This window comes from Pyxicephalus adspersus, chromosome 2 (genome assembly GCF_032062135.1).
Source record: "Pyxicephalus adspersus chromosome 2, UCB_Pads_2.0, whole genome shotgun sequence".
Lineage (NCBI taxonomy): Eukaryota > Metazoa > Chordata > Amphibia > Anura > Pyxicephalidae > Pyxicephalus > Pyxicephalus adspersus.
This window is the reverse complement of record NC_092859.1, coordinates 7,438,010-7,461,748: the sequence shown is the minus strand read 5'-3', so window position 1 is coordinate 7,461,748 and position 23,739 is coordinate 7,438,010. Positions and strand designations below refer to the sequence as shown.

Here is a 23,739-nt window from a genome sequence, read left to right as displayed (position 1 = left end):
TAACTAATATAATAAGAATATTAACTGAACTGCAATCTAGCAATAGTAAAGTCTATAAAGTAATAATAGCAGAGGGTGCCTATGTACAGTAGACCTGCAATAATATAACTGCAATGTAACTGCAAATTCAAAAAAATTATTAATATAACTAATATATAATATTAATATAATAATAAACCTACAACCTAGCAGTGATAGTCTACAAGGAAATATTACAATAGGCTACCTATGTACAATAGACCTGCAATATATAATATAACTGCAGTCTATAAATGAATATAATATATTATAATAATAATGTAATAATAATAATCACACTGCAATTTAGCAATAATACAGTATTATTACAATTATTATATAGGTTAGTGGTAGAACTGCAATCTATAATACCTGCAATATATACCAATGGTACCAATATCTATAATACCTGCTATCATGTACCTGCAATCTATAAATAATAATCAGACAATATATATATATATATATATATATATAGTGTGTAATATGTGATATAGTTACAATCTATTAATACTACAACAGGCTATCTTTATATATTATAAATGTATTATGTTATATACCTGCAATCTATATATAATACAACAGACTGTCTATATATGATATAAGTGTAATATGTGATATACCTGCAATCTATAAATAATAAACATGCTGTCTATGTAGAATATGAGCTCTATAGTCGTCTTTGTGTCCAGTAATGATCCCATAGATGTCTATGGCTGTGTAGGTCTATACAATGGCTGGTAGCGGCTCCATTGATCCCAGCGCTCAGCTCTGCAGATACAGCAAACAATCCATACAATGATCTCAAGTCCTTTTCTATTCATTCTACTTAAAAGGTGTCAGATCTGGCCATGAATTTGCTTGCAGAATATTACTAATATTTTAAATTGTTTTAGCACAAAGCTATTATGTAGCACAAATATAAAAAAAAAAATACCCTGATATAATATGTGACGTTTGACCCAGTCTCTCTAGACCTGGGCTTAGAATACAGGTATTTTTTTTTTAATCTCGTGATCCGTGCTAAAAATACACCCGGTGCTCGGCAAAAACACCACATAAAAACCGTGCACTGGGGTACTATTTGTGATCCCTCCTCTGAAGAGGAAGGGCCACCCTTTATCCCCAGACCCTCCGAAGCGAGGCTCCTGACGAGGGCTGGGTACTGAGCCCACCCAGCCAGAGCTGGCATAGACTTACTTACCCCACTGGCCGAAGCCAGACAGTGTCCTTTTCCCTATGGGACCCAACAGATACGAGGTGTTTGTATTTTGTTTTATTTAAATACTTTTTTGTTCAGATAAATGTGTGTAACCCCCCCTTTCCGCAAAAGCTTTGGGAGAGGGAAGGGGGTTCAAGAACCCCCATCCCAAATGCAACCCCCCATTGCAATGTTTTCTGGTGTGCTCAAAAAAAAATACATTCGCCATAATGCGGCAAATACTTTTAAACTCACTTTCTGTAAATTAATATATTATTATTATTCTATAATGTGCGATACTAATAAAAGGAAACTAAATCGTCTAGACGTAACCTGGCCGGAAAAAAAGAATATGCGTGGGGGAAAGGGGCGGATCTATGCAAATAATTAAAACTCCCATGTGTCGCTTCGGCTTAGATGCACAAATATTTCATTTAAAGGTCTATTTATTTAAAAAGTAATTCATTTAAACACATTTCATCATGCTGCATTACAAGCAATATCTTTATTTGTTGTGTATCATAAAATTTAAAGGAAATATCAAAACTGAGCAAATTGATCGCCGTTAGATGCACTGAGTGAGTCTGTGAGGCGCTCGGAAAATAGACGATTGTAACTTTATCATCAGGTTTGGGTCAATCCTTACCTGTTGTCTCCTTTTGGAGAAACAGCAATGATGAATGGAGGACGATGATCATGTGATTAATCATCTCCCCCACCTCTCTGACCGACAACTCGGAGTGGTGTTATTCTGATTATACCTGATGATCATTAAACTTTGTCAAAAATAGAAAACTTTATAAGTAAATACATTCTGTTTATTTTAGCTGCCTTTACGGCCCTACAAAACTTAGGCTTTTATACTTGACGTTAGAACACTACAAATTCCCTAATGCATCAGTTTGCTAACCATATATGGTTCTGAAATAATCCCATAATCCACTGCGCATTTCAGGTACTACACTGACTACAAATCCCCCAGTCCGTTTTTGGCACAGTTCCACACACGAATTTTAGTAATTCTGCTGCAGCCACCTCGTCAGCGGCCTCCACAGTTTTCCGTAATCACCACACTTTTTTTGCGTCTAACAAACAGGCGGCGTCCATTTCACTGGGCAAAGAAAATGGCCGCCACTGTTACCTCAGAGCTAGCGTCCAAACAAGTTTGCGTGACTGCGTGCGCGTCCCCGCCTCTTTCAGCGCGCTCCCAAACGTCAGGCTGGTCATCTGACACAGACCACGCCTCTTTTAAGCTTCGGTATAAAAGCAGAGCATCTTCTGTTGATGAGGAGAGTGTATTGTGTAGAACTTGTTATGAAAAGAATAGGAAATATCAAAAAAGTGTTCTTACCCTGGAATAATACTTTTCATGAATAAATGAATACTAATTTGCTAAAGGGGGAAACAAGAAACTTGGTATCCACACCGTGTCGATTCCCGGAAAAGATGTTTGTGAGGCTTCCCTCGAAGATGGGGGAGGCCATTGGAATATTGATGTGTTCATAGGCCAGTACCTGGAGTTCTAAACATAAAGGTCAATAATTTTGGTTTTCCCTCCATGATATGTGTTAACCTTCAGTTTGCAAGTTCCCAAGAAGTGTGACAGGGTTTTTGAGGTCCACCAGTGCTGGAGGTCTCTTGAAGCATGAACTGTCCTCAACTCGTAAATACAAGCCCATTCAGAAGTCCTTGATAATGAGGATGCAGATGGGTTCTTTCACCACGGGATGATAGGATTTACTGAGATGTACAGGCTAGGCATTGACACCATCATTCATCTTTTCTCTCAATAAATGAGCAAATTTGTACCAACAGAAGAGATTCCAATTTCAAGGCTTTCACCATCTCCCAACACAGTGGTACCTTGGTATACCTCATTAATCCGCTGCAGATCCTCGGATTTATACCAAACTCGAAGTATACCAAACTAATTGTTCCCATAAGAAATATAGAGAAAATGATTAATCCATTACATGAAAAAAAATCCTATTGTTATTGGTATATTATTCATTGATGGGGTTGTATAAAACAATTTAAACACTGCCTAATACTAAAATTAATAAATACAAAGGTAATTAGATGAAATAAATGAAAATTTACCTCACTTTACCTTGCTGAGAAGAGTCGCGTGCCTACTAGGATGGTGCTGAGGAAGGAGGAGGAGGAGATGTTATTGTTTGGAAGGAGAGTCCGCTTCCAATAAATTCTCAGGAATCTGAAATTCTTTGGTTATGATTTGGTTATGAGAGTTTTAGCGCAGGTTGTTCACTGAATAGTAGCAACGTGCGTACTGACGCTCGTGGGCATTCGTGGCTTTGTCCCAAGAGAGGTAAACAAGGGTAGCCCTCAGTCTGGTGACTTATTTTGACCCATACAAGTTCTAGCACGCAAGTTGTATTCCAAACAAAGGTTGTATACCAAGCAAAATGTTTTGTGTCCAAACAGGACGTATACCAAGTTGAACTTATTCCAAAGCAGAGGTATACTGAGGTACCACTGTATTTTCTTCCAAGGATATCCAGGAGAATGTATGTCAATCTCCTATCTATAACCTTCAGCTTGAAACCAACTATCTGCTTCATGCAGGGTTCCAGGATTGGGACCCCATCTGCTGGTGGCCAGTGTCCCGGTGGTACTGACTGGAGTGGTGGTAGGTGCAAATTGTACCATAGTTTCTGTGGAACAAAGGATGTTCTGATTCCTCTTGCCCTTGGCCATGGTGCATTTAAGGCGGGTCACTTCAGAGTTTCCTGGGCAGCTTCTCCTCGCCGGCTTCTTAACATTAGGTAACTCTTGTTTGGTCCTCAGCTCTTTTTTCTATGGTAAAACGATCATTCTGCTTCCAACACAAGAGGCAGTGATGGACGGAGAAGGTGGATCAAAGTTTCTAATTTTTGTTTGTTTTTGTTTTTTTTTTCACTTTCTCCTCAGACTTTTTTCAGACTTTTCCTCTGATTTTTTGCTCTGACTTTTTTTTTTTTTATCCTTTCACTTTTTTTTTTAACTTTTCCTCTGAAGCAACAAGTAGGTGAACCTGTATCCAATGGACAATCCTGCATGGCTAAGCTGAGGGTACACCTAAAGGTCCAAATGGCTTGGAGAGATACAAGTGACTCTCAACTTTCTAATCTAGAATGCTAGACACCACGCAAGGGCTGTTTAATGTTTGCCCTGAAATCATGAAAAGCCATCATAGTATACAGGCCAACAGGGAACAATCTCTGGTGCTGGATCGCGAGGACGGGAAATTTGGCATCATGTCCATGATATTTGGTTTAGGGCCTTTCAGTGGGCGGTTCTGGAGTTTATCATAAAAATACCCTGAGTATATTAATAATGTTATTTAATACTAAATGTTCCTTATGTATATATTTCTTTTTTTTACGTTCTATTATGTTATTGGACAGTTTATACTTTAAAATATGCAATCTACTACTACTATATATTTTTTTGCTATTTACTTATATGACATGCAGACATCAACATCAAGTTTCTTTTATGACTATTTAGAATAACTCAGTTTGTTATATACACCATAAGAAGCTAAATAGGTGAATTGTGTCGGGTCACAAGACATCCAACAGTACTGATATAATATTAGATTTTTTTTGTCTAGTTGCTTAGTCCGAACACCATGAAGGTATAACAGGCAGTAAACTTATTACTTGACTTATTGTATTTTATATACTGTTAACAACTTTTCAATACATGTGTTATATTTAGCCTTTGATCCCCTCTTCTCTTTATTTGAACCCTGCTTAGTGAGGAAAAGCTTAGCCATGAAAATCAGCATCCATGGTGTTTGGGGTCCACAGGGAGACTGAAGGTGGTTTACTGGTGGAATAATGGCAGACTGGTGGAATAATGAATGTGTTCATAGGGCTGTGAGGAATTAAGCAGCTGGGAGCTGGTAAATTTGGAATCTTCCCCCTCCCCCTCCCCATGAAGTTTGGCATCCATGTAGTTGGCGGTACCAAGGATAGCTCTGGGGATTCACTTGCATAATAAGGAGGAAATTGGCATAGCTTAGAGCCCAGGGGAGAGGATGTAAAATGGGGCAAATGTCATATCATATGTCACCTGATGATTTGGGTCCATGGGGCAGGTAAGGTGGGATCTGGGGATTCACTTGAAGAAGATGGCAGACAAAGGAGTAGTTTGGACCCCAGAGGAGAAATTAGGAATGTGTCTCCTAATTTTTTTGGTTCATGGGGCAGGTGAGGTTGGATCCGGGGATTAAACTAAATTAGAAAGTGGGCAATGGACTAGTTTGGACATTCAGAAGAGAGATTGTGAATGTGTCACTGGATGATGTAGGTCCATGTGGCAGATGAGCTTGGATCTGGGGATTTATTTGAATAAGAAGACGGGTAATGGAGTAATTTGGACCTCCAGAGGAAAGACTGCAAATGTGTCACCTAGTTATATAGGGCCACGGGGCTGGTAAACAATTGAGCCGTTTGGACCCTCAGAGGGGAAATTGCGTCCCCTGATTTTGTTGGTTCAGGGGGCAGGGAAGGTTTGATCTGGGGATTCACCTGTAAAAGAAGGTAGACGATGGAGTAGTTTGGAACCCAAAATGAATGTGTCACCTAATGATGTGGGTCCATGGCCCCGGGAAAGGTGGTTGCGAAGCTTCTTCTAAAGTCCAGGTATATTGTCTTTGGCACTTTTCCCTGATGTAAGCAGAGATGATAGGAGTACTCTTTAGGAAGCAAGTGGCAGAAAATGGTGTCATGTTGAAATATGGTAAAAGTATTGGTGAAATATCTCATGATGATACAAAGTGAAATTGATGGTGAAAGTGTCGGTAATATATGTCCTAGATTGTAAGCTCTCTGTTGCAGGGTCCTCTCTTCCTCCTGTGTCACTGTCTGTATTTGTCATCTGGAACCCCTATTTAATATACAGCGCTGCGTAATATGTTGGCTGTATATAAATCCTGTTTATTATAATAATAATAATAATAATAATAATGCTGATACATGGTGAATGTGGTGGTAAAATATGGTATGCTAGAACATGGTGAATATAACGGTGAAATATGGCACATTGAACTTGTAATTTTTCAGAAGCCTTATTGACATATATTTGATGAACAAAAAAATACATTGACTTCCAGTTCCATTTTTTATTATTAGTCTTTACTGACATCACCCCTCTCAGGAGGAAGTGTAAGAATAGCATATAATATATTAATAATGGGTTCCAGCTGGTCTAAAAAGGGGCAGCACAGACATTTGATGTTTAATGACTACACTTCACAGATTGCCAGTAACCATCAACAGAGCCTATGCTGCGTGACTTCGAAAATGGCTGAAACATGTCCACGTCACCTGACACTGGAGCGCTCAGTCGCAGTACGCACTGTCAGCGGCGGGGACGCGCACGGCGTAAGGCACGCATTTGACCCGCCCATCTCCACCTCTATTGGTCTCAGCGAGATAGATTCGCTTCCCTATAGGCCGATGTCAATTTAAATCCCCTGCAGTGTAGCTCTTCTGATTGGTTCGTTGGTAAAGGCGCCTTTCCTGGAGGAGGTTTGAATACTTTGAGGCGGTTGTGCGCGCGAGGCTGAGGAGAGCTCGGGGATAGCGGGGGTGTGTTACCGGCAAAAGGGGCGGACACCGGTCAATTCATTCTGCGCGTCCTAACCGCGTATATTTTTCAGCACGATGTCCTACAAAGAGAACGTAAACCCCTTCTACAAGGTAATCACTTCTGTAGTCTTGTTCTCCTTCGTTCCCACCCTACCGGAAAGTGAAGCTGTGCCTGTGGCGGATAATGCATTTCCTGCACTGCTGCATTCTAAAATCTTCTGCATGTCATCCCTTTGGAATGCCTTCTACCCCCGTTATGATTAGTGGTTCCTTCCGCCACCCCTTGTCTACTATTACATGTGGAAGAGACCACTGATTGCAACAGGGGACGCCAGCATTTAACATACTCTAAAATATTCAACATTCTGCAGCAACCTTGGCTCTTGAGTTCTTATGTCCAAACTTCTGTCACACACAGTGCGGGCATCTAGTGAAATATTGCTATATTGAGTGGCATTAGTTCTCATTTTATAATGGTGATCCTTCTTTTATGTTTGTGCTCTGCTTTTTTATTTCTGTTGAATTTGCTAGAAGTAGGTCTTTGTTGTCAGCCTTGGTGACTACGCTAACTGAGCAGCTGCAGCGTTGTCACCATAGCACGCATGCTCACTTAAATCCCGCAGTGTGTCACCCCATACGCCTTCAATTGTTGGTGCTGCAAATAATGAATCTGCAAGCTTAATGGACCCCATGGGCAGCGCCTGTGACAGCAACCCTGTCATGTGTCTGCACCCGATATGGGGATAAGGTGCCACAGATGTCCACAAAAGGGGCACAGGGTCACACACAGCACCGGCATTTCAAATAAAATGTCACCAATAAACAAAGTATAAAGTGGCACCTATTGGGGGTATGAATGGTGCAGCAATATATATTATGGGGGGGGGGGTCCAGTTATACTTCATCACCTGAATCACAAATGTTATAGATTAATATGTTAAAGAGATCCGTCTCTTCGCTGCCATATTCTCTTCCTCCGGCTTCTTCTTCCTACTTTACTACACTTTAAAAAGTTTTATAAAAAAAGTGGCTATTCCTAATAGGAAGAACATGTGTTTTTATCTTTTCCTCCTCCTGGAACACTTACGTCACATGCCAGGAGGCTGTGGGCTGCTCCTTCTGCGCATGCCTGAGATTGAGCATGAGATGCTATTCTATAATGTGTGACACATGTGCAGGAAGACACTTTGCCTTGTGCAGGTGTGATGGTGAGAGGAGAACCCGGAAGAAAAAAGATGGAGGTGGTGGATGGACTAGTGAGCCCCAGAAAGAAGAGTTCTGCTTTAGGAATACTCGACCGGTTTTCTTTTTCTGACCCCACGCATCATCTATAGTGGAACCAGTGACTGCTGGACTTGTTGTAAGAGTGCCACAAATTAGGCTGGGTACACACGTGCAATAATTGTCCTTGGAAAGTATCTTTTACGGTCCTTTCCAACAACAAAACGGCTGAATGATGCATGAATGAGTGCTGTACATGCATTGCTGTTCTGCTTTATGGAGGGGGGACGGAGCTGCACCCTGATGTGCTCTGTCCCCTTCACTTCGATTACTATCGTTCGTTAGTCCACCAGCATGGATCCATATACAATGAGCGCTGTACACACGTCAGATTCTCGCCCCATATCAGCCCTGAGGCAATAATTGGAAAAGAATCATCTGACGTGTACATAGCCTTACCCTTCTGCAGCACGGGGGGCGGCATTTAGTGTAAAGTTAAACCCTCTCATATCTGCGCATGTGTCTGTAGCTTCCTTCCACTAAAGTCCTGCAGAATTAAACATCAAGCAGGTGGTCTTTGTAGAATGGGACAAGAGATGTCACTTCAGCAGTAACCCAACTTATCTGCCTGATTGCATTGGTGAAATGCGAACAAGCGGCGTTGCGCATTGTCAGATTTGGTTGCCTGGGAAACACAGCAGTCCCGGGCTTCCTTGCATGTCCTGGGGTAGGCCAGCATAGCCAATCAAGATGGCTAAAGGCAAAGATGGCCGTGCCCTACGATGGATCACAGGTGAATTGTGGGGCTTTAGTTCCTCTTTCATGCCCATCAACCAGCGCTGTGATTGGCATTAGACAGAAAGGAAGGGAAAACTCTGCTTATTGAGAAGAACAGACTACAAACTGAAAAAGGCAGTAGTAGAAAAGTGTTTGTATTCCTTTATCAGAGGGTAACATGCACAGTTTTTGAATAAAACAAACCTGATGACTTGTGGGATGTTTAGATAAACACAGCAGTTATGCCTCTAGTATTATCACCTGTTGATCCCATAGGACCATTCGGGGACTTGGGACTGACACTGAATTCAACCGCAGGCTCAACCACACTCCCTTAACAGCAGAACTTGCATTCAAAAACAAAAATCACTTGTGCTTTCTTGCTGAAGGATGTTAAATATTGTACATGATCCACCTAGTGTATCCTGTGCTGTCTTGCTTTCTAGGACTCCCACACCACCTCTTCTGCTTTCTTGATGCTCTCTCCCGATCTCTCACTGCACATGTGCAAGATTAGGCAATTCTTGACCTCAAAAGTAAACAAATGAGCGCCGGTCTCGCTCTGCCCATTTGTAAGATTGCTCACTTCAGTGTTCTCCCCAGTCACTTCTAGCTGGGCGCAGCGCCCAGCACTTTTCACCAACCACTCGGCTGTTTTTGGGTGATTACTGAACAGTTGGGTTGCATTACAGAGCCTGCTACCTGCTTACAGCTTCTTCCCACCCAGCTTAAAAAAAAAAAAAATCAGGGTTGAACACTGCACTTGTTCATTTACATTTGAGGAAAGCTCCTGACGACACGTTGTATGATTTCAGACATGGGCAGGAGGAACAGTCTCCTGGAATATGTGGTTTAAGTACCTGAAGAGGCTGCTGGTTTCCCTATCAGTCTTCTTATTGGCATGAAAATTTAAAAAAGCAAAGGTTTTATTTAAAGTGAAAACATTCCATTTACCTTATCAGTGATCTCTCCAGGCACACCACCCAGCACTTTTCAGTAACCACCCAGCTGTTTCCAAGTGTTTACTATAAAGTTGGCTAACAATAACGGGGTTGCCACCAGCCTACAACTTCTGCATGCCCAGCTAAAAAAAAATCTAGGCAGAATGTTTTCACTCTGATAGGTCCTCATAACTAAATGGTAGCAATTGGGAACCATTGTGTGCAGTTTGCAGTGCAGTTACAGAAAGATAAGTAACTTCTGCCGCAGGGTTGCTTTTTCACCTCTGGAGAAAGAATCGCATCTCAAATGCACAAAGAAGCAGCTGCCGGCATAGTAGCTGAAAAGGGGTGGATGATGGTCGGTCTTCAAATGAAGTCTGAAAGGGGCCTTAATTTTTACATCTTTGATTATTTTTATTATTTTATTAATATTTTATTTATTATTGTTTAAGATTAAGTTGGCGCAATATTTTCGGATTTGAGATTTTTTTTTTTTTGTGTAGATTCATCATCCATGTTTTGGTTTGTTCGATTATAGTAATCCTTGTAATTTATTTCACAGTTCACAACTCCATCCAGTGCTTCGGGAGCACAGAGGGTGATGAGGAAAGAACAATGCCAGTCAGCTTCCAGCTCCAACACAGGAGGTATGCTGCATCCAGTGAACACAATGGTTGGCAAAGGGCTCTGGTTATCCATGTGCTGCCAGTCCTTTATCATTACTGTAAATTGTCATGGGGGAGAATAAATATACTGACTATGAGAAGATATGCACACCATGCTTTATTCTTCTTTGTGTCTTCTCTGCAGTAATGGCTGGCAGGGTGCCGGTGACCGAGAATCAGACAGAGAACCAGCCTGACAAATCATCAGAAGGGTGAGTTTCTCTAACTTTCTGTGGCACACTGATATTGATCTCTCATGGCAATAGAGCTTAGGCTTTCATAACCTTTTTACCCCAAAGGACCTCCTAAAATATTTAAAATCCTTAAAGCTGAATTAAACTGAAAATAAAAAAAATCACACTTAGCTTCAATCCCGCAGATCCTCGATGATGCTAGACCTTCCCATGGTCCGGTCCTGTGTTGTCCTCTAATTTCTCTTCGTCCCCGCGCTAAGCAAGTGCTGGACGCCGCCATCTTTGATCTTTTACGGTGTTCTTGCTTTGTCACCTAATATTGCACTGCAGTTGTGAGATCAGGGTGATGTAGCCTGCTGTACAGGGAGAAAAAAAAGAGCCGATCTCGCTGCACATGCATAAGATCACCATCTTTCCCCCTAGTGAAAAAAATGCCCCTTCTGCGCATGCCCAAAATCAGAACATGCGCAGAATGAGCTGCCAGAGCCTCCTGTGGTGTGTGGTGTATGTATCCCAAGAGGCTTTATGCTCCCAATCAGTCTTGATTGCCGCAGCTAAATCAATCATTGGTGCCTTGCATCCAGCTCCACCAGTTGGCATTCACTCTACAGCAGTCAACCCAGAAATTATAGGCAGATGGCAGCACCTGTATTGTGACCCAACTCCCAGGTATAACCATTCAAAAACAGCCCGGTGGTTAGTGAAAAGTGCCAGGAGCTATTGGCTGACATCAGTTTTGGTTACATCCCCACTGGTAACTGGATTTTATTACCTGTTCACCCTGCCTTTAGATTATTTTTGGCCATTACCAGGGTGACTGAACAGCATAATTGTCACCCTCAATTATTAATAAACATTATTTATAAAGCACCAACATAGTACACAGCGCTGTACATTAAATAGGGGTTGCAAATGACAGACAGTGACACAGGAAAAGGACCCGGCCCCGAAGAGCTTACAATCTGTAGAAAGGGCATCTTTAGATGGAATGTAGTTTCGAGGTCAAAGCAGCAAAGCTGAACGCCAGCTAACATTTTATTTTCCAGTTCCAGAAAGATTTAAGGATTGAAGCCATATACCGTAAATCACAGCTGAGCATTGTAAGCACTCCAGGCAGTGTTTTATGGTTTGTCCCAACTGCAGCAATTGTTGCTTTTTTTTTTTGTAAGTGGTTTTTGTATAAATGGTTTCCCCAGAAATTTTTTTAAGCTGGGTGGGAAAAAGCTGTAGGCGAGTGGTTCGTCCAGCTAAAAAGGGACAGGGAAAACGATGGACTTTATTAATTGTATTCCAGACCTTGACTGAAAAATTGTATTTATTGAAATAGAATAATAAATATGAGCGTATGTTGGGCTCTACAAATATCTTGATGAGATTGGCCCTGTTTTAATCCAGTACTAAATTCCTATTTCTTTTTCCTCATTTAGGCACAAAAAGTTCAGCATGGACGACTTTCAAATCGGCCGTCCTCTAGGTAAAGGCAAGTTTGGAAACGTCTACCTGGCCCGTCACAAAGAGACCAAGTTCATTCTGGCCCTAAAGGTTCTCTTCAAATCACAGCTGGAGAAGGAAGGTGTGGAGCATCAGCTGAGGAGAGAGATCGAGATCCAATCTCATCTCAGGTATGTGGCGTGTTCCTATTTTCCTGATGGACTTCATGACATGTGAAGGATTAAAGTCAGTGTCTGCCTAGAGGTGAAATGTTTGTCTCTAGACAGAGAAATTACCTCTGGGTGCTACTATGTCACGGGCTACTTTAGGGAGACATTTTGACTTCTCAGGATTTGGGTTCCTTGTCTGTCATGATATTTTTTGTTATGATGCTTTGTTTAAAGCAGAACTAAACTGAGAATTAACAAATCACAGTTAACCTTTAATTCTGCCAATCCCTCGATGGTGCTGGACCCTCCTTTGATCCAGTCCCGCGTCGTCTAGAATTCCTTTTCGTCCCGGCGCTTCTGCCATCTTCAATCTTGTCGTCTTGTCTTCTTGCTACGGTCTCTCACTGTGCAGATGTGAGACTGGGTGATGTAGCCAGGTGTAAAGGGGGAAAAAGAGCTGATCCCACTGCTCATGCGTGAGGTTGGCATCTCTTTCCCCTTAGTGAAAATAATGACCCTTCTGTGCAGAAGGTGCACGCAGGATGTGTGATTTGGGTATCAGAGGAAGCTCTTCACTCCCATTTGCAGCGATCAAGTCGTTTTTGTTTTTTTTGTCAACCCTTTTATGTAAAGTGAAAATGAGTTTAAGTACTTTAAAAAACCTGGCACAAGCATGGCGATCACTAATTACCTGGTATGCGAGGGTGCCTAGGCCTTTGATTAAAAGTCTCGGAGTTTCAGCTGAGTTTCTATTCTTGCTGCAGTTTCTGGTATTGGGGAAGAGACGCCCTGCCAATACCAAGATGACGGTAATAGAGGAAAGAATCACATTTCTTTTTAGAATTCTGACATTTTTGCCCCTGCTTAGACTTTTATCCCCTATCTCACAAATGTTCTCAAAGGCTAGCATAAAGGACGCGAGACATAGAAAAAAAAAATAGCTGCCAATATGTATCTGTACGTCAATACTTTGAAAAGGTTGAAAGATAGTAAGTGGGCCTGAGGGCTGTAAAAGCCACCCAGTCACTTCTAGAACACTTGGAAGGTGCAGCCAGAACACCATGCTGTAATTAACGAGCATTTTTGCACTTTCTGGCAGCCTGGGACCACAAAGAAAAGGCCTGGGTGGTAAGTGGAAAGACAGGAATGTACATTGTCAGCCCCCTTATGTAATGGTAAAAAAAAGTTTAAAAAAAAAAAATTGGAAGAAAACAGTAAATTCTGCCATGTGTGCATACACTCAATGTGCACTCCTACCTAGAGTGCAAACACATATAATGGACAACCATATGCAGCACATTGGGAATAGTAGTGCACAACAAAGTAATATAAATGGCAAGTCAATAAATTAGTCGTCTTTATGGCTCATCAAGTATTTTATTTAATGTTTTTCCTATTGGTCCTTTCAGGTACAGTACTGTAATTCTTACTGTTTTGCATGTGCAACAAGTGCAAAGTCTGCTACAAGTGCAGACTTGGGCTGCATAGACAAGTGCAATAATTGTTTTTGGAAAGGATCTTTCATTGTCCTTTCCAATGACAAACTACTGCACGATGCATGAACGAGTGTTGTACATACAGCACTGTTCTGCTCTATGGAGAGGGGAGGGGAAGAATGATGGCGCAGCACCCCGCTCTCCCCCTTCACTCCCATTAAGATCGGTCATTGTTCGTTGATCCGCCAGTGTGGTCATTCAGATGACAGGCGCTGTACACGCGACAGATTCCCGTCGGATATTGGCCCTGAGCTGAATATCAGAAGAGTACCATTGCAAGTGTTGTACGTAGCCTTAGTGTCTAAAATGATTAAAATTACCTGGCAGTGAAAAGGCTTAAAAGCATGCTGACATTTGCTATAGATGTGTGCACAATTGTCTTACTGGCATATAAATCCTTCTGACCATTTACTCGCGTATTTCTTCCAGGCATCCAAATATCCTCCACATGTATAACTACTTCCATGACCGCAAACGTATCTACCTGATGCTGGAGTTTGCACCACGTGGAGAGCTGTACAAAGAGCTGCAGAACTGTGGACGATTCGATGAGCAGAGAAGTGCCACGGTAAGTAAGCTGATCATAGACATGGAGGAAGCTATTGCTGACTCTCCTGCTGCCCCAGTAATGTTTTATAAAGCTGTGAAAGGCTTTTGACTCCTCGTATGTTTAGAATGCGGTGAGCTTGTGGTCACTTTAAAAGCTGGAATGGTTAAAAAAAGACCCAACATTAGGTTTTCGATCCAAAAGATAGTCACACCCCCATTCTAGTAATTATCTTCAGATACCTGTTGAACTTCTTAGTTTCTATGTCCATGCTGTACACAAGGCTTCTGTTCTGCTATAGGCAGCTAGCTGCAGCTGGGAACTAACATTGGTCTTCAGGTTCCTGCAGTCCCTAGGTCTAGGCTGTTTATATGAAACCTTTGTTCCCCTGCAATTGGACTAAAGTATGGTTTGTGCCATATAAATTGTTAAAAATATTTACCAATATAGTTGGCATTTGAAGGAAACCTGGCTTTGGGCATAAGCCACCACCCCTATGGTGAATGCTTTGGCACTTTTATACGCCTGTGTGGTGCAGCAGCATTGTATTGGATGGGCTTATAGTAATAATGCTCTCTTGGTCTATTTAATATACAATTGAAAGTGTTTACATCTGTTGGATGCCATAAATATCTGTACCAAGTATACACTACTAAAATCTAAATGACTGTTTGGTTGTACTGTGTGTGGTTAGATTTTCTGAGGACTACAGAACAACTTTCTTCTGTTAAATATAGAAAATGGGAGGGAGGTATTTGTAGGCTGGGCTATGCTGCAGGTGAGCTAGCACCCTTGATATTTAGGTGGTAACACCATCAAAAAGGTGTACTTTGCACTTCTGGTAGGTTCACCTGGTGAAAACATTTAAAACACAAGGATTTAAAAAGCAAATACAGCTACCATATCTGACTGGATGGTGTAAATGTACATTCACAGGATAAATCCACGTTCTTTAGTAGCCGGAAAGCTCTGTCTTGGTGTTCTATCTTCTATAAACTTTTCTTTTCTTGGCAGTTTATAGAGGAACTTGCAGACGCTCTCCAATACTGCCACGAGAGGAAGGTTATCCATAGAGACATCAAACCTGAGAATCTTCTGATGGGATATAAGGGAGAGCTGAAGATTGCAGACTTTGGCTGGTCGGTGCATGCCCCCTCACTCAGGTATGTCCGAAGGCTGTAGTATGGAGCATATGTTTGAGCTGTGACTATGAAGTACTCACCATGTTGTGTTACAGACGGCGCACCATGTGCGGAACACTGGACTATCTGCCGCCAGAAATGATCGAGGGCAAGACCCATGATGAGAAGGTGGATTTGTGGTGCACAGGCGTTCTTTGCTATGAGCTTCTGGTTGGGTCGCCACCTTTCGAGAGCCCATCTCACACAGAGACCCACCGTAGGATAGTCAAGGTGAGCGGGTAAAGGTTTTTTTAAAACATAGGTGTGTGTAGTCACTCTAAATACCATGCTTGCGTCTAAATAGGCAAATCGGAACAGGACTTTAGATTTACCCCTGGATGCAGTTTGTGTAAGAACAAGCTTGTGAAAAGCATATGAAACCTTTGAGCAGCATCAATTCAACTCCACTTTGGGGATGTTAAACACATTTTTATGGGGTGTGTAATGCATTCATTTAAACATGCTGCAGCAGTTGTCCCTCGGGCCCTACAGATCATTTGTAAATGACAAAACAGATATATGCAGACAACCTAGAGGTGTTGGCTTTACCTGGACTTTATTATTAAATCACAGGGCCTTTGATGCTAAATTCTCCTAACAATGTAAGTTCTCGATCTGTCATGCTGATGTTTTGTCGTCAAGGCAGTCATATATGAGGAAGAAATTACTTAAAGCATGCTTATTGAGATCTGGTTCAAAAATATATTACAAGACCGAAAACCTGCCCTTTCTAAAGCCAGAGGTTATTATTATTACAAAGTATTTATATAGTGCCATCATAATGTGCAGTGCTGTACAAAGTCATGTCACTAGCTGTCCCTCAAAGGAGCTCACAATCTAATGTTCCTACCATAGTCAGTCATATGTCATTATTACAGTCTAAGGACAATTTTTGGGGGAAGCCAAATAACTTAACTGCATGTTTTTGGAATGTGGGAGGAAACCCGCACAAACACAGGGGGTGAACCTGCAAGTGTGTGTGTGTGTATGTATGTATGTATGTGTGTGTGTATATATATATATATATATATATATATATATATATATATATATATATATATATCCTGCTGGGTAAAGATGTAGCATGGTGCCATGTTTAGAAAAGTCTGGGGAGTACAGACCAACAATTGGTTGGTTGGTTAGTATTGTTGTAAGTAACCAAAGTTTAACTGCTGCTTGACAGGGCTGTGCATATCTGTGATAGTGTCAGGACTAGATACAGAGTACAAATCTTTCCCAGAACTGCTGTATTTTGATTCATCTGTTTCTTTATAACTTTATCCTGAATTTTTAACTTTGGTCTCCCCCCTCCTAGGTCGACCTACGTTTCCCTTCCTTCCTATCCGAAGGATCTAAAGACCTAATCGCCAAGCTTTTAAAATACGTCCCAGCACAGCGCCTGCCACTTAAAGACGTCATGGAGCATCCGTGGGTGCGTGCCAACTCCCGTCGAATCATGCCACCAGGCTATGATGGCCTGGCCAAATAGCCTATGCCAGGCTGCTATGTACTGTACCACATGCTCACATCTACCACCTGGTCACATGATGTAGCTCTGCTCCATGACATCGTCGTCCTCACCAGAATCTACTGTATATACTGTTAAATGGAGAGCTCTGATGGGTTATATGGTGTGATGTACATATTTATATGTATGTGTGTTCTTGTAGCACAGGCCAAGCTGTTCACGAAGGAAATAAAATGCCTGCTGCTTATTACTCTGTATATTTATATATTAGGTGCGTGATTGTATCCATCTTCTGCGAAGGGAATGAGCTGAGCGACTGACATTACAAACAGCTGAAACAAATCTGAAACCCAAGATGCCTTACCTATTAGTTGACGTGCAGAACTACATATCCCAGCATGCCCTGGTGGCACCCATGCTGGAATCTGCAATAAAGAAAAGTTCCTGTTTTAGATTGGTGTTTTGTATGTGAAAGGGGCTCAACTTTGTGTATTTTTACCGTTACATCCTGTTTTTAATATAAATAAAAATTTCTTATTACTGAGTTTTGAATGTGTTCTTTAAACACATGTACCTGGGTAAACCAAAGAACATTTTGATCTTTATTTTATTGATGTGTAGTTCAGCAGAATGTTTGATATAGTAGGTAAAGGGTTGAACCTTCTGAGGTTTATCATCTGTGTCCTATTAGGAGGTATCCAATTTTTTTCTGAAGCGTTGGGGCGCTCCTAGCTTGGTTCCACATCTATGTGCAAAGTCTAGCAAGGTGGTGGGGGATGTACTGTATTTTCAGGCACTTGCATAGCTTGCATTCCAGATGCAAGAGCTGATATCCTAGGGCCAACTTATGTTCTCATTTCAAAACTTCCAATGCCTCCTCAAGGACTGTGGTGGATCTTCATTAGCCCCTTTGTTTAGGCTTTCTGGACCATGGAGACCAAAGCCCCAGTCTATGTTGCAAAATGGTTTTAAGGATTTAGTTGTAACCGGTTACTTTTCCAAACTGTAAAGAAGGCAATTCATCTTATCCTGGATGAAAGCTCTAAATCAGTGTTTATCGATCAGGGTTCCTCCAGAGGTTGCTGGGTTTCCCTGGACAATCAGCAGTTTGTACATCTCAGGTCACTGACACCATGTTTTTGCCCATCTGTAAAGGTTTCGTTCTGCCCAATTCTTCCTACTGACCACACTAATATACTGCAGCTATAGTAATTATAGCAGGGGGATACCTGAAGACTGCAAAGCTTTTTCAAGGGTTCCCCTGGGATGCATGATGCAGGTATGGAAAAGGGAGGGTTTACATAAAAAAAATAAATATATATATATATTTGCTTTATATAAAAGGGATGTCTACCCTTTTATGTAAAGTAAAAATGTCTACCATTTTATGTAAGTTAAGTAAAAACTGTCTGCTTTAATTACACATTACTTTCTGGCAATGTTTTGCTGTAGGGCCTCTGCCTTTCTAGTTCATGGCCCTACATTCATGCTGACCTCTACACTCCGAGTATTCATTTGAATCCGTTAGATTTGCTCTTCGACGTTCCAGTCTCCAATTCTAACCGTTTATTCCAGACGCTGTCTGACTTTTGTCCCATCTACAGGAGTCTTCGGGCTGATGGTGACCTCCCATGAAGCTGTTTACTTTCCCTGGTTTTAGTTGTCATCTGCAACACAATATTGTGTTATTGTGAGACAAATTGGCCCAGTCCCAGGAATTGGGGAAGTCCTTTCTTCTGTCTTTTGACGATTCTCCCAACCAATGGTGGCAGCTGGGTAGCTCGTTGATGTAGAATTCTTGTCTCTGAATAATATTTGGACATCAAGAGATTTGGCTGTTCCACTTTAGCATTGGACCAACCTGTTGGAGAGTCATCTGATAACCTTCAGATAATTTTCCTAGACAAAGCCATGGAGGTGGAATACATCACTCACCAGGGCAAAACAAGAGGTCCTGCAAAGCAAAGGAAGAGCAAATCCTGTCCTGTGTAGGACTTCCCTTTCCTGCCTTGTCAGACGAACATTCCTTGAGTAGACATTTATACAGCAACTGGACCAAAGAACATGATCTCTATACTAGGAATGTTCCAGGACTTGATGTTGACCTGGTTGAGGAACTCGAGGTTGACTTACAAGCCTCAATGTTCAAGGTGGTACATTTAATAGGGGTTGCAATGGCATACAAATACAGACCGTGACAGAAGGAAAGGACCCAACTAAAAACAGGACAGGTTTATATCCAGATGTAGATATATCCAGATGCAGTAGATGCTATTGTGACTCAATGGGGTCAGTATTACTTGATCGCTGCCTTTCCTTGGAACGTCTACCTTGTCTGCTCCACGGCATCAAAATGGAGAGTTTTCTGGTGATCCATATTGCTTCTTATTATCCCAGATAGGAGATCTAGAGGACTTCTTAAAGATACACCATAAGCATTGCCAGATTTTCGTTACTACTGTCCCAAAGGTAGATTTGTCATTCTACTTCTCGGTCACTGGCTTTAAAGGGATGGCTGTCTAAATGGAAGCGGTATCTTCATTTAATGCTCAAGGCTTGGAATTCCACTTTGTTCAGTGCTTGCTACTCCTGTACTTGTTCCATATGGGGACCCAGGGGTCCTAGTGTCTAGCCAGGGGCAGGTTGTATACACAGGCCAAAAAGTATGACTTGCAATGGACAACTGTGAGTAAAATCTATTCTGCATGCTCATTTGTAATGCTATACTCCCTCATCCTCATACAACTCTCAGTTCATATTTAAACCGCTATTGAATCCATTTATGTTAGAATCTGGAGGAGTTGCTGCCTATCTTCCTTTCCATGGCTGTATCGTCGAGAAGATGGAATTTTATAAATGGAAAACGATGGGGTGGCTAATCTGCCTTGCAAGGTTTCCTTTGGATGGCCGGCATAGCCACCTCTACATGCATCTCCCTGATTGGGGGCAGCACACACAGACGTTTAGAGGTGGCACAGAGTTGCTTCTTGGGCCACCAACTTGTGGTTATTTTTTCATATGAAGTGCATTAGACTGGATCAACAGGGACAAATGCACTCACTAAAGAAGGTTTATTACAGCTTTTGGTATCTGCCCATATACACACACATACAATCTATAAGTAAATGTAACTCACAGTCTAAACTGATATGCACTGTCTGTGTAATGCTCTATCACATAAGTGCACTGGCATTTTTTTTTCATTATTTCATTATTTTGACTATGTTTTTAACTATTCAATTCCTTCATTATTTTGACTATGTATTTTTTAGCCTGAACTATTGAGCCCTGTAAACACAAGCTTTGTGCAAAAGGTGATTAAGAAAAACTTGAAAAAGTATTCATACAGCTCCATCTGCTGGCTAAAAATAAGAATACAAAATATTATTCAGCCATATTTTTTATTTACTTAAAAATAGGTTTTATATAACATGCTGGCAAAATGTAGGAGGGAGGGATGCCAGTTCCCATCCAGATGCCCTAATCTTCTATTCAGATGATGCTGCAAGTGTATGATCTTTATCATCGTAAACAAAATAAACATTCCAGAGAGCTGAAATGCCGTCATTCCCACAACCCCCTTCTTTCATTTCCCCAAAGAGAAGCCATGATTCATATGCCAACAACTAATTATTCTGGTAGTCTGGTTTGTGGGGGAGCTCATTTGCATTTTAAGGATTTGAGGTCTCAACAGGTACAAAAATATTAAAATATCAGTGCGTGTTTACAGCCTGACCATGTAAATCTATTTTTCCTGTTTGAATATAGAGTTTTTCTTTTAACACCAGGACCCTTTCAATCTGTCATAGGGTTGGTTTATTATGAAAAAGTTAGGTTCAGAGGGGCGGTGGGAACAGAGGTGGTACCAGGGGGCTTCCTGCGGTGACCCCCAACTGTTGCTCCAGTTCCAACGAACCAACATTTCAACATTTTACAGTGACAGTACCGGTACATGTCACTTCCTGCATCGTTCAATCCATCGTATCTAGTGTGTGTTCAGTATTGATGGATTATATCTGAACATTACTAAATAATTGTGAATATTCATTGATCTGTCGTTTTCTAACGACAATTATTGCACGTGTTTTACCTAGCCTACTACTCAGGAACCAATCAGCAATCAGATTCAGATATGCTGATAATATAATATTTACCTCTTGCAGAGATACACTGACAGCTGAGGCCAGCAGGTTACAGCTGTCACAGTGTAAAGGAAAAAAGTCAAAAAGATTTGATCAAAAACTGGTGTGTGTATAGTATTGAAAATGCATTTTAAAGCATGTTCAGTGTATTTATAAGAATAATGAAGTCTGAAGCTAGGTGTAACGCCCATATAGATTATAGTTAGTTTTTTTAAGCATTGATTTAAAAACACCTGTCTTTTTTCAGCCTGATACGCTTTTGACTAGCAGATCTGAATTTATTATAAGAATAATCTCTGAGCTCAGAAGCCAGGTGGCTGGATGCCTTGGTGATGATTTACTAAAAGAATATGAACTGTTCACATGGCATAGTGAAGTGAAATCCCCTTACAAAAGGATATTTCAGCTAGCTTTCATTTTAGCTTAGTAAATAAGATGAATCTCTGCTGACTATACAATCATGGGCATTGCATGCACATGCAAATATTTCTCTGTTTTAATGGCAATTGTTGAGTATACATTTTTTCTTTTTTGCTGCCTAGCCAGTAAGTGTACTGGGAATTTTTGTTTTGTAGGGTAAATCTCAGGACAGGATTGAGGACGATACTAATCCTTTGGCAGGTAAAACATCTTCTATTATTATTATTATTGTTAATTAAATACAGTATTTATATAACACCAACATATTACGCAGCACTGTACAATAAATAGGGGTTGCAAATGACAGACAGATACAGACAGTGACACAGGAGGAGAAGGCCCTGCCCCAAAGAGCTTACAATCTAGGAGGTGGGAGAAGTATCACACAATCCGAGGGGAGACATTTTCTATATATGTATTTTATCCGTGTTATTGAGCCGTCTGTCTCATGGATTGTTCATACGGAGAGAAGAGTTGTTGTGTGGTTATCCCCATGCAGGCACCCAAAATCAACTGCCAGTGAACATGGTTGTTAAAGTTGGTTAACGGGCGTTTATGACGCGCCTGTGAACTGCTATAGAAAGAGACGCAGGAGGAGGACATTTCCCAGACCCTTTTGGAACCTAGGGTTTTGGACAACCATTATGCTGTGAGTGGATGGGGATGATTGGACCTCCATGCTGGCCCAGTATTGTACCCTGTGATTCTATGGTGGGGGGGGGGGGGGGGACAGCAAGATGGGACAACTATTGTTGTTGGGACCCCATGCTAGGCAGCTGTTGCTCTTTATGAAAGGAACTAGTGTGATGGGACCCCCACATTGGGCAACTATTGTTCTGTACAAATCCAGCAGGAGATTGGATCACTATAATGAACTCTTTGAATGCTCAGCAAGTTGATGGGCCCCCCATATATTGGAAAACTATTGTTGAACTTTTGAGGAGCCACCCATGAGATGGGGCCCCCATTCTGAGCTACTATTGTTCTCTATACATTTATAAAGGGTTCACAGTGCAATGGGACCCCATCTTGTTTGGATAAATCTATAGGTTGTGAGCAGGAGTTGTAACCGCCATTCTTGGCAACTATTCTCTATGAATGAGGAGCCATTAGTGAGATGGGACCCCCATCCTGTACAACTATTGTTCTGTACGGCCTGCAAAATGCAATGTTGCAACTGTCACCAATAACCATGCATCGGATCTGCAGGAAATGTGGGAATGCATGTTGTGTCTCTGAGTGAAAATCAGGGAAATCTATCAGCCAATGACTTATTTTAGAAGAATAAAATATTTTTTTGACATATATGTATATTCATTTAATATATAGGGATCCACGTGGTTAACAGGAGATGGAACCCCCAATCTTGGCAACTATCTTCTATGAATGAGGAGCCACCAGTAAGATAGGACCCCCATCCTGAGCAACTGTTGTTCCCTATGGATCCATGAGCGGGACCAGCAGCGAGTGGGACCCGTGGCAATGTTCACTATGAATCTGTAAAGGGCCCACAGTATAATGGGGCCCCCATTAGGAGCAACTGTTGTTTTCCATGGATCTGTGAGTGGTGAGCAGGGAATAGGACCCCAATACTCAGCAACTATTGTTTTCCATAAATCTATGGGAGCCACCGGTGGGATGGGACCCTTTTTCTGGGCAAATCTTGTGTTCTATGAATCTACAGGGGTGAGCACGGTAATGGGACCCCTATATTGGTCATTGGAACAGTTCAAGGGGTATGCTGGAACTTTTAGACATGGCATGAAGGGGGGCCCAAGCAATTTATTTATGGCAATTTTTGATGGTGGCCCTGCAGATCTCCATGAACCTTATTTCCCCTTGCAAATTCTCTTTTACTTGCTGCAACATCTGCGTCTACATATCCTCAGACCCTGTTGTGGTTGCAGCAGACGTTGCATAAAAAAGCAATCTAAATCAGCATAAGGTCCGTTCTCCCTGCCATGACCATCAGCAAATACATGGACACCTAAGCACCCTATCCTCACCCTTATGACATGAGCATGGCCTGCAAAATGCAATGCTGCACCTGTCAGCAATAACCATGCATCAGATCTGAAGGAAATGTGGGAATGCATGTTGTGTCTCTGGGTGGAAATCAGGGAAATCTGTCAGCCAATGACTTCTTTAGGAAGAATAAAATATATTTTTGACATATATGTATATTAATTATATATCTAGGGATCCAGCCCTTCCCCTCCCCCATCACCCCCCCCCCCCCCCCTCCATCTCCCAGGCCCCGGATGTCA

At 41.6% G+C, this 23,739-nt stretch overlaps 1 protein-coding gene and 1 non-coding gene across 2 annotated transcripts; both read left to right on the top strand.

Annotated features, from left to right (window-relative positions):
- The first annotated feature begins 1,840 nt into the window (after positions 1-1,840).
- LOC140325076 (U8 small nucleolar RNA) lies at positions 1,841-1,975 on the top strand. Its single transcript, XR_011919659.1, has one exon. It is a non-coding gene; the product is annotated as a U8 small nucleolar RNA (small nucleolar RNA).
- A 4,769-nt stretch (positions 1,976-6,744) lies between these two features.
- Positions 6,745-17,454, top strand: LOC140322775 (aurora kinase B-A-like). Its single transcript, XM_072399373.1, has 8 exons — positions 6,745-6,930; positions 10,321-10,405; positions 10,569-10,635; positions 12,045-12,239; positions 14,144-14,282; positions 15,276-15,424; positions 15,499-15,673; positions 16,758-17,454. Exons 1-8 carry the CDS (start codon positions 6,895-6,897, stop codon positions 16,929-16,931), a joined length of 1,020 nt encoding a protein of 339 aa, XP_072255474.1. The 5' UTR covers positions 6,745-6,894; the 3' UTR covers positions 16,932-17,454.
- Positions 17,455-23,739: the final 6,285 nt, after the last annotated feature.

What these genes read in the sequence shown, in the direction of transcription:
- LOC140322775 (XM_072399373.1), top strand. Translation starts at nt 6,895, where the DNA reads ATGTCCTACAAAGAGAACGTAAACCCCTTCTACAAG. An exon ending in TTCCAGCTCCAACACAGGAG is followed by an intron (nt 10,406 to 10,568) that starts GTATGCTGCATC and finishes TCTTCTCTGCAG; the next exon opens with TAATGGCTGGCAGGGTGCCG. An exon ending in CCCACCGTAGGATAGTCAAG is followed by an intron (nt 15,674 to 16,757) that starts GTGAGCGGGTAA and finishes CCCCCCTCCTAG; the next exon opens with GTCGACCTACGTTTCCCTTC.